This window comes from Aulonocara stuartgranti, assembly GCF_965226115.1.
Source record: "Aulonocara stuartgranti genome assembly, chromosome: 12".
NCBI classification, from domain to species: Eukaryota; Metazoa; Chordata; class Actinopteri; order Cichliformes; family Cichlidae; genus Aulonocara; species Aulonocara stuartgranti.
The window spans coordinates 35,314,326-35,328,378 of NC_138948.1; the positions used below are offsets into that span (position 1 = coordinate 35,314,326).

The 14,053-nt window shown below is 43.6% G+C and overlaps 1 protein-coding gene and 1 long non-coding RNA gene across 9 annotated transcripts in view; one reads left to right on the plus strand and one right to left on the minus strand.

The window, feature by feature from the left end:
- Nucleotides 1-9,954, minus strand: part of LOC309718875 — a 236,129-nt gene extending 226,175 nt beyond the window's left edge. For 4 of the 8 annotated variants that reach the window (XR_014280095.1, XR_014280096.1, XR_014280097.1 and 1 more), the window contains exons 1-2: nucleotides 9,144-9,952; nucleotides 3,475-5,890 (exon numbers count right to left, since the gene is read on the minus strand). This is a non-coding gene — a long non-coding RNA (uncharacterized lncRNA). Of the gene's footprint in view, nucleotides 1-191; nucleotides 518-2,193; nucleotides 5,891-9,143 lie in introns of those variants that run through there. The other 4 variants (XR_014280099.1, XR_014280100.1, XR_014280101.1 and 1 more) reach the window with 4 other exon arrangements.
- A 21-nt stretch (nucleotides 9,955-9,975) lies between these two features.
- Nucleotides 9,976-13,754, plus strand: LOC309718869 (ribosomal biogenesis protein LAS1L-like). Its single transcript, XM_082554480.1, has one exon. It carries the CDS (start codon nucleotides 10,175-10,177, stop codon nucleotides 11,630-11,632), a length of 1,458 nt encoding a protein of 485 aa, XP_082410606.1. The 5' UTR covers nucleotides 9,976-10,174; the 3' UTR covers nucleotides 11,633-13,754.
- The last annotated feature ends 299 nt before the right edge of the window (nucleotides 13,755-14,053 follow it).

Genomic DNA, 14,053 nt, shown 5'->3' on the forward strand with positions numbered 1-14,053 from the left:
ATCACACACCTAATGCTGTTTTATTCAACCTGGATCTTGGAAGTTTTGATTAACATCAGTGTCAAACATGAACTAACTCTTTGTCCCCTTCAACATTACATGTTGTTTTTTGAAGTAACAGGTTCAGTGATCTTAAAAGGCTGCGGTAACGTGTCGCTGATAAAACACTGAGTCATTTTCAAATTATTCACTTTAGTTCAATTCAGCTTTATTGTTTTATGTGAAAGTCTCCATCCTGTGTCCTTCACTTATCTTTATCCCAGGTGTGAATTGTTCACAGGACTTAAAAGAAGGACGTGTCTGTGGAAAAGGCTCCGGCCAACCTAAACTCCTCCCTCATCAGGACACAGAAGAGCCGCTGAGGCAGCGCCTTGGAGTACGCTGCTGGTCGCGGCACACAGGTGCGCAACAAGATCTCCCGGCCTGCTGGAGGAGGGAAGTCTGGTACTCTGCTGCTTCCCCCAGTTTGCTTCTTGTCAGATCCCAAGTCCTCATCGACGGGCGCCAGAAGGGCAGCCTAAAAGGGCAAAGGTCAAATGTTAGCAAACAGCAACCGATTCTGAAGAAATGTGCTGTGTGATATTCAGAAGTACTGTAACCCGAGTCTCCCACAGAGACCTGATCCAGACTACAGCTCACAAACACAGCTCCTCTACTAACACCTCACTGCAGCTGCACGCTGCTGATCCTGTCTGTGATTAGAAATGATTTCAATAAAGTAAAACAGAGGCTCGTTTTCTATGAGCGTAAACAGGGATCTCTTTTTCAGTCTCAGTGTAACAAACGTGTTTACTGAATAAGTCTTTCAGTAAAAATGTTTTTGTTAATTCAGTAAAATCTGCAAAGATGACTTGTACTGTTGGCAGCAACAAACAGAGACAACAGAGTGTGGGACAGACAGGAAGTCAGGACACGTCTATGTGCTTCACAGTGGGACTAGAACATGAACATTTCTACACACACCACAGGCAGCAACTGTGCAAACCTCCACGTCACCAAAAACACCCTGCAGGTCCCATCAGAGCAACGGCAGAGAAAACAGATGAAAGGTCTGTTAGAGAGAAAAACGCTTCGCTGCTTTCTTACCTGTATGACACCAAAAGGGTTTTGTTTTTTTAATAATAAAGGCTTCATGTTTTACAGTTAAAGGTAAAGCTCATGCAAACATGCAGGCTTATTTGTCTGATCAATGCAAAAGTTCAAACATGTCTCTTTCAAGCCTCATTATCAGCTGAGATCATAGTAAAGACACAGACAGGATCCTGATCCATCTGTTCTTTATATAATTACTGTTTTTACTGTAATGTAGAATATCATGGACATAATACACAGACTGCAGCCTAAATACTGCTAAAAACAGCTCTTTTTATTTTTAAGGTTTCACGTATTAACCTTTTATTATAAAAGTCACCTGATCCTTAGCAGGTGTGTATACAGAAATACACCAGGTCATTATTTAAGCAAAGCGAAGCCAAACTGCTCCTGTGTGACAGATGAAGTCCACCTTTAAACAGCATTTAGATGCTGCTAATGAAACTCGATTAGTGGCAGCACTGGTCTGTGGGCTGGGGACACTGGTGCCACCAGTACAGCGCGCACTTTTCACAGCGCCACCATGTGGACCAAACTGTATTCTGGGTCAAACCTGATGTTTTATCATTTACACTGAACAAAAATATAAACGCAACACTTTTGCTTTTGCTCCTGTTTTCCATGAGCTGAACTCAGAGATATGAAACATTTTCTACAAACACAAAAGACCCGACACTCGCAAGCAATGTTCCCTCTAAGCTGCGCGCGTACACAATTGCGCACTGCTGGCACGGTCTCTGCACAGAAAATCTGCGTTGCGCGCACAAAAAAAAAAAAAAAAAAAAATTCACCTGAATTGAAATTAAAATGAAAACTTTAACAATCCTGTTTTGCAGTGTTAGTCAGTGACTGGCTGCTCCCGTATAGGATTAGAACGAGGCCACCTTATCCCGTAGTCCAGCCAATCACGCGATTCACATTCGTATATACGCAGCTAATCAACGTCGCTGTCAGGCTCTGACGCGTCCTTATGCGCCGACACCGGTGTTTTAGCAAAGCGGCTGATGTGGAGTGAAGCCACGTTAATGACAACGTGTACAACCATTGGAGATGTGAGCAGGACCGACGGAACAACTGACGGGAAAAGTGTGGACTTTATACCAGTTTTTAAATTGTGTTGATCGGCCGCGTACAACCAGAGTTATGATAAAAATATCTGCAATGTTTGGTTTTCTTCCTGAATACTGTCGTTGTTTATATTTACTGCGGGAAGAAACGGTGAAAACGCCGTTTTATAAGGAAAACGCTCGAAAGCCTGTGAGCAAAAACAACACCCCACCACCCTTTCCTATTGGTGGAAAAATGTACCATGTGGACCAATCAAAAATTATATGGCAAGGGTTAGAAACGGGAGGAAGTTTTAGGAGTGACGGCGGTGCTTGGAGATGTGAGAGATTTGCGACGTTTAGCGCAAATCTTATGTAGTGAGTGTGTAGTGTAGTCAGCAGTTTTGTTGTGTGTGTCAGAACAATGAGGCGACTGCTGAATGTTACAGGTGTTACAGCAGTGATACATCTGCTGTTGTCCTGCAGGTATCAGGCTGTTGTTCTCCTTCATCTCATAGTGGACACAAATTATTTTTTGGAGTGGCACAAATAATTTGTGTGGCATCGGATTTGATGCAGAACAGCTGATTGTTCTGTAAATAGTTTGAAATGTTTAATTAAAAAACGCCTTGGCTACATTTTTAGGTAAACAGCTGCAAAAAACTTTGTTTGCATAACTCGGTTACTTTTTTGAAGAAGTAACTATATAATTAATTGCCCAACATTGGTCATTATATCCTGTATTTTGCAGACAGAGTTACAGACTCTCTCCCAGACCACAGACTCATAATACAAGTCAGAGCTTTATTAAAAAAAAAAGAAAGAAAGAAAGTTGTGTTTTCAAAATTAGAGTTATTTTTACTTCCAATAGTGTTAACATACTGCACAGGTCAGGAACAAGATTTTTTGTTACATTTTCATTGTAAGTGGGCTGAAGCAGTTAATTAAAAGTAGTCTAACATGCCACACCTGTGAGGTGTGGCATGTCAAGGTGCTGATTAGACAGCATGAATATTGCACAGGTGTGTCTGAGACTGCCCACAATAAAAGGCCACTCTGAAATATGCCGTACATGTGTAGCACAATGACACACATGTCGCAAAACCAGTCAGGATCCGGTTCAGCTCATGGAAACAAAAGTGTTGTGTTTATATTTGTGTTCAGTGTAACAAATACTGAGACGTCTAATAATGTTGTGTGTTGTTCATCTGAGGACGCTGCAGAGAACCAGATTATTTTTATTATCCTGTTTGTCTGTTATGTGAACCTTTAGAGGATGTACCTTATAAAGACTGAGTGTGTTTATCGCACTATGTTAAATGTAACTGTGAGCGACACGAGGCTTACTGCTCATGGTTACCTCATCAGTGGTGAAGTCAGCCAGCTTGATGCAAGAAAGAGGAAGAACAAAAGGATGAAAGAGCAACACACAGATGAAAAACAAAAACAGACTTTCTAACCGACAGAGCTGAAATCTGAACATGTCACCAGCTGCAGGAGGCAACGCTCTGAACCACGTCGTTCCTCCTCCAGATGGAGCTTTTACTGCCTATAGTCTCTTGACATACAATGGTTGGATTGTCCTATGATACTGTATCAGCTGAGCCTCAAATTCTTATGATCTCGAGCTTCTTCAGTCTCAGTGAATCCTTAGTTGGCTCAGATGCATCATCTGGTGTTTGAGTGTAACAAGGTGGTTGTAACACAAAAGGTGTGTATGTGTTTGTGTAAACAGGTGAGTGTGGTTTGTAGTGTCCAACTAAAGCAGCGTGTCTAACCAACCACATCTCCAGGGCTGAATCAGGTGACCACGAGCCATCGCTCCACAGCTGCTGAGGGAGCTACAACCCTCATTCAGCCTTTCATAGACATACGGCAATGAACTGTATGAACAATAAACTTTATTCATACACACAAATCCCTTTAGGGTTGTGTCAGCGAGGGCAAACGTGCCACATCAAATACATGGAGCTACAAGCTGTGGTGACCCACTGTCAGTAAGGGAGCTTTATTACACACACACAGCATCAAATCATAACAACAGTTACCTCAAGCTACTTCTATGTTATAAGGCAAAGACCCTGCAGTTACACAGGGAAACATTAGGTGACCGTCTGTGAGCGACAGTGGGAACCAAAGCCTCTAACAAACATCCATCGATAGATGAGGGGCAGACGGGCTGAATGCAGAGAGGTCTACTAACACATGTTGAGTGAAGAAGAAACACCCAGTGCATTATGGGGAACTTAGACCTATAACTTAGACCTGTGTGCGCCTTAGCATATGCTACTTCCGGCGCATAGCGCTTAGTTTCCGGTGTGATATTCGCTCCTTGTTCACGGTCGGGTTTTTCAACCAAATGGACGAATCAAGTGGCAATTTACATTTTTCGAGATGTCGAATGTATCTGTAGATGATGTTGATCGACTTGTCGATATTTCCCCCCCGCGCCTCAGAGCAAACGAGAGAAAGGATTCAGATTTTATACTTCTCAGTATCTGTAAACAGCGCTCCCTCGTTTATCGCGGGAGTTACGTTCTAAAAATAACCTGCGATTGGTGAAATCTGAAGTAGCCAACTTTATTTTTCACAGTTATTATCAATGTTTTAAGGCTGTAAAACCCGTCACTACACACTTTATACACTCAGACCGACATGAACATTTTCACACGTTTCTCTCCTGTTTAAGCTCTCAAAGCTCAAACCTTCGTAGACAAATAAGTCCAGTATTACAGAAACCAAAGATCAAACCGTGTTTTCAGGTCCAGCACATGAGAACAGAGCAGCTGAGAGATAATTCAACATCAATGAATCATTAATGAATCAATGAATCAGCGATTCTGTACTGCACAGGAGAGACGGCACGGAGGAGATCAACAATAGTCTGAAGCCAATCAGGACGCAGAACACAAAGCGCTGTGCGCAAAAAAAAAAAAGCATGCAAACTTGCACAAAAAAAATGTGCGAAACAGCGAGGCCGCGTTATAGCGACAGACCAGACCAGCTGCACAACACAGACACTTCAAACCTGAGGACAAATCTAAGAGAACAGAAAAAGGAAAGGAAACTTAGCTTAGAACCATGCAGCGCTACAGGAGACGGCAGCACTGCAGAGGTGAGGACCGGCACCTGTTTGAAAGAGACAAATGCACACAAACACACACAACAACGAACGAGAAACAAACACAGAGAGAGGAAAAAGTGGTTATACAGAACTTGAGGACATTACCTACATGTAAATATCTAAATAATTATAAATTTGTTGTGTTTTCTTTAACAATGTCAGAAGGAGAGAGGCACTGAGGCACCGTCTTCCGCCCCCCGACGCTCCTGCTGCGCCTCCTCCTTCTGACAGGAACTACCTACAGAACAAGCATGAATGATGCCTGAGTGGACACACACAACTCACAAGTTCCTGGCTCTGTCAGCTCCTCTGCAGAGGGTTTCCCTAAGAAGGTGGACCTAGCAGGGTCACCGGGGGACGGGGAGCTGTGCCTCACGGCCCTCACTTCGTCGGAGAAACCCTCATGCAGAGTTCAGAAACTTGTGTGTTGAGTATGTCGCTGTGAGCCTCCACCATTTAACTAGTGGGTGCAGCCTGAACTGTCTAGAGACAGACCAGACCAGCTGCACAACACAGACACTTCCAACCTGAGGACAAATCTAAGAGAACAGAAAAAGGAAAGGAAACTTAGCTTAGAACCATGCAGCGCTACAGGAGACGGCAGCACTGCAGAGGTGAGGACCGGCACCTGTTTGAAATAGACAAATGCACACAAAATAAGTGTTTGTTGTAGAATGTGCAGCATGAAAGTAGCATGCATGTTTTGCATAGAACTGTTTTATGCATCTGCATTTCACAAAGAATGACAAATTGGTATACGGGACAACAAATAAAATCTAATGTATAGAAAAAAGATAATAGGATATGCCCATGACAATAAGAATGATAAAGGACTTCACAAAGTCAATTTATTGCTAAAGTGTGATCTTAGAAAATTGCTATTGTGCACCACACTAAACAGAACAAATTCTGTCAAAACTTACTTTTGCAAGATCCCACAAATGTTTCGCAAGATCTTGAGAGTTTTTTTCTTTGCATTTATCATGCTTCCATCAGTATCTGTAAAGCTGTACAGAGTACTGCAGCTGGTTGTTAATGAATGCAACAAAGACCACCAGATCAAAGTACACCTAGCCACGAGTGTTTCCCCTTCCACTGAGCACTATCTTCATCTCGCAAAATACATGTTCAAATTTTTTTTCTTCAATGTGCCTTGCGAGGCTCCATAACATACCTATCAATCTGTGAGCATTTCTCAGAGGCTGCAGCAACTGCAGCTTTTGAGGAAGTTGCAACAGCACATTTGTGAATTCTCACGCGTAGCCCTACAGGAACACCCACAGTTACAAATACCATAGCGACCAACATCAGTGCTACTACTGCCCACAGTTCATGTAAAGGAAACATAACGGTGTCATACAATAAACTACAGAATCAGCATTGTTGTCTGTGAAGGTTCTCAGTCATTCAGGTCATCGTAGTCAAAGGAGCTTGTAAAGAAAAGCGTCTGGACTTCTTTAAGTTGCTTGAAGACGTTTCACCTCTCATCCGAGAAGCTTCTTCACTTCATCAGCATTGTTGCACAACCGTGTATTCAATCTTGTTACCCTTCTTTAAAGTCCACCACCTGTGCTGCAAGTGAAGTTGAGGGCAACTGTGGCTCAGGGAGTTGGGAAGCACATCTGTAACCGGAAGGTTGCCGGTTCGATCCCTGGGCTCTCTGTCCTGGTCGTTGTGTCCTTGGGCAAGACACTTTACCCTACCGCCTACTGGTGATGGCGCGATATGGCAGCCTCGCTTCTGTCAGTCTGCCCCAGGGCAGCTGTGGCTACAACCGTAGTTGCCTTCACCAGTGACTGAATAGTGGCATTGTAAAGCGCTTTGGGTGCCTTGAAAAGCGCTATATAAATCCAGTCCATTATTAACACATTGGAAGTTGTGGCACTTCTCATTATTTGACGTGCACAGCCGCTCTGTGTGAGGGTCAAACATTTGTTTATTCAACACCTGTGAAGGTATCAGAAATCGGCTACTGAGAAAAAATGCATAGATAGCAAGAGAAGCAAATTAAAGCACTGCACGTGCTTTACGTGCTATGACATGCTGCACGTCATAAAACCCAGTTTCTTGATTAACATTTTTAAGAGTTAAGTTGTAATACTTTTGTGCATTATTAAAACAAATCCTAAAATTCTGTATCACTGTGCTGTTACGAGAAGGTAGCTTGAATGTAGGTATCTGGCCCTGTGTAAATCTTGAGCATGAGTGATGTTGTGGGACAGTGCACCAACTACACAGGTACAGTGGCGTGTCTAGAAAATTTTTGTTGGGGGGGCCAGGTAGGGGCACAGATTTGGAGAAGGGTGGCAGATTTAATTGGCAGATAATGTTTTAAAAAAAAATTCTACCAACCCTTAACCATAATTCAATAATCCTATAAACCTAATAACCAAATGCACTTTTAACTCTTATTAGAATGAGATTTTAACCACTACGGTGCAAAGTTTTTAGATACTGCGTTGATAAAGTACAAGAGATACAATCAGTGCTTTGTCAGTGTTTACTCAGCATTCAAGGACAGCAATATTTGCATAGTATTTTTACTGACATATACTGCACATATGTTTTGGGCAAAAACATTTTTGAATATTAAAATACGAACATTTGTAGCAAACAATTGACAAATTAGCCATTCCAATGCAAAACTTTCTCTGCCTGTTAAAAAAAGAAGATAATCTTCTCACAAACTGGTGTTTGATTTTGAAACAGGAAAAAAGTGGAGAAACAACTGAAAAGACTAATATTTGAATAAAACCTGAAAGCAAGTAAATACTTTCTATGCTGCCTTATGGTAAACTTTGGTAATATTGATAAAGAACAACACTGGCTGATGATGAAATACATTCAGCTGGCATGGTGACACTGCCAGTATAACCTGCAGGGCTGGACTGGGACAGAAAATCGGGCATTTTGACTACAGACCGACCCACCAGGTATTAAAGCCATAAAGCCTTTGAATGAAAACAAACCCTGTTGTGACAGTGATGTACAGTCTTTTTGGTATATGTATGATTTCTATACATTTTACGCCAGATAAAAACTTTGGTTGTAAGATTTAGATAATTATTTAATAAAAGCTAGATATTTTAAATGAGAATAGGAAAGAAAAGTATTTCTTTGTGCCCCCTTTCCCTGTTAATGCCCTACCTGGCCCCCTGGCAAAACTTTGCTAGACCCGCCCCTGCACAGTTACCAGCTGTCAGCTACATAAAAAAGGATCCTGGTGGGTGGTCTTCACGTTTCCCTCTCACCAGATATCCAAACCGACATCATGACCAGCAGCTTTACAGCTGTGGCTCCAGCAAACATCAGCTGATACTAGAAATTAATATTAAATAAATTCTAACAACAGCCGATCAAGCTTAAACGTGCTGCTGTTGTTTAGCGCGACATCTGCTGGTTTCGTCTTTCTGGCGCAAAGTGGGCGATAAACAAACAAGAGAGAAAAGCCGATCAGCTGATCATCGATCAGTTTCATGATTGAAGTAGCAACAGGAGAGGGAGGATGAGAGAAGAGGCAGCTGTGCAGCGTAAAGACAGAATAAATCCAGCTTTGTGTCTTTTTCCATTCTAGCTGAAGTTCGGGACAAACTGCGTCTCTTCTCAGCTCAATACGAAACGTGTAATATTTTCTCTGATTGAGGGACCATTCCATTTTTTTAAGGAGCCGTTGGCAACTCTACTAACTAACCTTATGAATAAAATAAAGTTCACTATCAGTAACATCATAGCAACCGAACAGCTGTATAAAAACTCCAAGCTGGCTAGAACGCAGTATGAGTTATTGCAACTGACAGTAAAAAGTCAGCACAACGAAAATAAACTCCACCTAAACTTAGTTCATATCTGACCCAGATAGACTGCAGGTCATAACTTCTTACCTGAAGTTCAGTTCACCTGACACTCGGACTGGCGGCTGCCTCGGGGCTCTCCTCCTGCCTCCCCTTCCCTCATCCACCTGCTGCCTCTGTGGAAGCCCCGCCATAGCCACCACCAAACAACGGAGTTATTTCTACACATCGACCTGCATCTGGCCAATCCACCACCTCTCATTGTTCATGCCGTTACAAAAAAAATAAAAAATAAGTCAAATAAGCCCGATGGCCAGTCCAGCTATGTTAACCTGCAACCAAATCTGCAGCTCCATACAGCAATGTTACGACTTAGATTACATCTTATAACTCATAACTCTTATGTTAGCTCCCCTCTGTAGCATACTGTCTGAAATATTCCACGGCTGCAATAATTCTTTAAGTGTTATTTTTTCCTTGGTATTCTAATTTCGCCGAAGTTTACTAAACTCAACAAACTTAATATTACTTACCGGGACATTTATTCTGTCCTCATTTTCTTTCACCGAAAAATTGTTTCCTGCAGTGACGTCTTTCGTGCTTGGCTCTCCTACCTTTGCTAACGTGATGCACATAGCGCAGAAGCCGATGCTGCATTCACTTACACTCGGATATCTGAGCGTCACCGTGAAAACATAATCGGACATTTGATATTTGATTGAATTTTATTGTTTTGCCTTTGGGGTGGCACCTGGGGTGGCCAGTCTGGTTGGGGGGGTGGCCTGTGCCCCCCCCAGGCCACCCCGCTGGACACGCCATTGACCATAGCCAAAGAAAGCTCGTTTATGACCAGCATCATGTAAATAAGCGCTCTGTAGAACCATCGCTCCATCCTCCAATCCAGCAGGTGGCGTCAGCGTGCCCGCAGGGTGAACGTCAGCCACAAACGAAGCCGAAGAAAACGTTAGCGTCATTTCCTGGTTGCTGTGCGACAAGCAACTGTAAAACTCGAAGCTCTGAACGCGGTCCTCTGTCATATAAATCTGCGAGTGGTCTCTGCGTGAGGCGAGCGGCTTTTCCCGGTGAGTGAGAGATTGAGCGTGAGGTCCGGAGCGCGCACAATGAATAAAAAGGGCTCTGAGAAAACACGCCATGTGGTAGCCTGGCTTAACAAAGCGGAGTGGGATCAGGTTCGGGACTACCTTTACTCGATGGACTCCTCTCTGCAGAGGTTTGCGTTAGAGAGGATATCGGCTTGGAGGGCCAGGTGCGCTAATAGTTTTCCCGTGGCCGTGGACTGCACAGCAGACCTCGTGCGCTGCCAGGTGCGGGACCGGTCCGGACAGCTTACCGGAGATGACTTGACCCTGATGTACGGGACGGCCCTGGTAAGATTTGTTAATCTTATCACGGATCGCCAGCAGGGGAGAAAGGCCCAGCCGCTGAGGCAACTGGCTGGAAACTTGAACATCCCCGAGTGGGTGGTGGATCTGAGGCACGAAATCATGCGTGGGACTCTTCCTTCTTTGAAATGGTGCCGAAAGGGATGTAAGGTGGCCCTGGAGTGGCTCCAGCAGGAGTTTTGGTCCAGACAGCTGGGAGGAGGCCCCGATGAGCAGCTCGTTGCCAGGCAGAAAGAAGTGGATGCCTGCAGAAACGCTCGGGAGCTGCTGATCTCTTTTCAGAAGGACCAGTACCAAGCTTTTGATGATGGGTCTCCTGAAGACAAGGGGAAGAGCTTGTGGCAGGCCCCCTTAGCAGACATGAGTTGTTTGCTGGGTGAGATCAAGCAGTTTGCACTGGGGTCCAGGGAGCTGTTGATTGATGTGCTGCTGGAAGACGGTTTTCTTGTTCCTACCATGGAGCAGCTGGAAGCATTAGGCTGTGCAACATCTGACAGTGCCAGTCCCACTGAGCCCAGAGTCCCACAAACCTTCCTGCGCTTTTGGCTGCCCCTGCTAAAGATGCTTAACTCTTCGTCTTTCATTCACCTCTTCCTGGAGAAGCTCTTTGTGGAACTGAAGCTGCTCAGCAAAGAGCCCAACGGTCACAGGTGTTTCTATATTTCTGCATGGATTTCAGAAGTCTTCCTCTGCAACAACAACAAATTTGAATATCATTTTGAGACAAGGTTGCAGAAGAAAGCCAGAATGAAGGACAGGATTTTCATCGACCGCATCAAGCTGAGGTGGCAGCAGCTTCTCTCTGCATGTCTGGATGCCCCCTGCATCAGCACACCTCACCTGATCCAGCTAGTCCTGGATGACATGGAGCATCCCCCCCCTCAGGAAACCAGAGAGAAGCTGTTCCAGCTCTGCTCCATCTACACACAGACAGAGCGCTCAGAGGCCAGCACACCTCTGCAGCAGCAGCAGCCCATATATACTGTGAGTATGCTGCTGGACCAGATGCAACACTCCTCACCGATGGACTCGGAGAGAAGTGAGGAGCGCAAATGGGCAGACGTGCAGGCTGAAAGAGCACTTGCCCTCAGACACGTAGCAGCATCCCCGGGGCCTCGGCTCCAGCCCGGCCAGCTGAGGGCCTCCTCTGGAGCAACAGCGAGCTCAACAAACTGAAATGTGGACTGAAGCTTTTTTAAGTTACTTGTGTTATTTTTGTTACTTGTGTTATTTTTTGTTTTATGTTAAATGGTAAATGTTTTATGTTAAGCACAAGATTGTTGTTGTTGTTGTCATTCCAGCCTCCGCTGACTCTTGTTGTGCTAGAAGCAGTTTTGAAGCAAAAATACAATATTCAGAAGACAAAATGTTGTGGAATTTTAACCATGAGCACAGTGCAGGTTCAGCAGTTGTGATTGTTTCTGTCCAGTCGAGCTCGTTAACTAAACATGTTGGCAGAAGCAGAAATAAAACTTTCAGAAGACAAAATGTTCTGATTTAAAGAAGGACCAAAGGAAGGAAAGCATAGGTTTTGATTAAGTCTGATAAACTAGAATTATAAGGTATTGTTACATTAAAAGGAGCAAAATGAAATAAAAAGGCTATATCAAAAACAGGTTATAACATAGGAAATGTGAGGTTTTAAAATGAAGTTAGTGTCAGCGTTTTAAGAGAGTGGTAAAATGATGAGTAACGTTGAAGAATATATATAAATACAAGTCTATAAGTCAAGAACATAATTAGGATAAGGCTTTTGATTAAAGAGTCCCAACTATGATAAGTTAGGGAGATGCAGGAAAAGGTGTTTTGTTTCCTTTGCAGAAGATCTCGGCGACCACAGGGGGTGAGGATCCTGGAGGCCCGAGGCCGGATGGACCACAAGAGAGGGTCAGAGCGAGGACACAATGTATTGCGACCTCTGGTGTACCAGAGGTCGAGAGAGGGAGTGTGGAGCAGGGAAATTATTTTACTGCTATTGTTAAATAATCGTCATCGTCACCATTGCATTAATAATATAATCTGCAGCATTGATATTGCATTCAGAGGTTTAAACAGTGTGTGTCTTTCAGAAAGACTAAGTTGCAGAAAGTTTGCATTAATGAAAGCAGAGTCTAAGTTATTCTGAGGAGCAGGTTAGACGAGGCTATTTGATGAGCCTCTGGTCTGGTGGAAGGTCAGAAGTGCAACGGGTGAGATGAGAGAGCATTTGAGGACGACATATACACACACACACTTAGTTAGAGAGAATCATTTATAGGTGAGAGGTTAGTTATGTTTACTCGCAACTGTGAAAGAGGAACAGTTTCTTGTTGTCTCGGCAAGAAAGAGGAAATACCTGGTGTGAATACGTATGAATGGACGGTGACTGGACGGACGAACTGAACTAAGGTTGGACCAACTGGACACTGAGGTAAAGACTGGACTAAGGCTAAGCACATGACTGATGACTGTTCTGTTTTAAGTTCATTTTCATGACATAGATTGGATCATGAGTGGGGAAAACTGAGCATTTTTAGTTTTGTACATTATTTTGACACATGAAATGTGTCAAAATAAAGGGGGGATTTAAGGTTTAAGTTGAAATGGGTTTAGGATCATTTTAGGACTTTTGGGGTGTTTGATGATTTAGATATGGTAAAACTGAGGCAGACATTGTTATTTTCATGTTTAAGTTGAAGGATTAAAATGAACTGAATCCTGGTTAGAAGATAAACTCTTTACACACATAAAGAGCATTTAGATTAAGTAAAGTTAATATAAAGGATAGAGCCCAGAACATGATATCTTGAACCAACTTTGAATAATTAAGGGAACATTAGATGAACACAGTAGATTAGTGAGGTGTACCAGAGAGAGGCTTTTTGTTTTCTATCCTTTACAGGAGAACATTCCAGTAACACAGCGACCACAGGGGTGGCAAGAATCTCCAGTTTCGCAAACAGGTCACATCTGGATTACACGCTGTGGACAGGGCGACCCCGGAGGCAAAGGTGGTGTGGCTGAAGGTGCTCAAACGCAAGTGGAAGGAGCCACGCTGGACTGGTCCATACGAGGTCGTTGCCAGGACAACTACAGCAGTCCAACTGAAAGGGAAGGGCGACACCTGGTATCACTGGTCGCAGTGTGCACCAGCACATGAGAGCTTGGTTGAGGAAGAGGCTTCAACCAACACAGGTGTCAACAAACAGAGGCAGAATAAACCCTCTCACCTGTGCAACAGGCCATTCAGTAGTCCACCTGGAAGGCTGAAGAAAGAAGAGCAGCAGCGGAGAAGGTCGTCACGCCATCAGAAAGGGGCAGTGATAAGTTAAAGGGTCCACAAAGAGGGGAGTTTCAGTCCAGAATCTAAAATCTATATAACAAGTCTAGAATACAAAGTTTATATAACATGATGCAAACAACCGAATCAGAGACACGTAATGGGAAGAAACGTATTAAAATGTTCCTTACAACTACATGTGTATTATATGCGATAATAGTAACCATGGCTCTGTTGTCTTTTGTCTGTATTTTGCAAGGCACTCCGGACCCCTTGTCTGAACACGGAGGCCAGTCCAGCCCAGCAGTTCCTGAGACTGTAGGTCCTAAAACAGGATC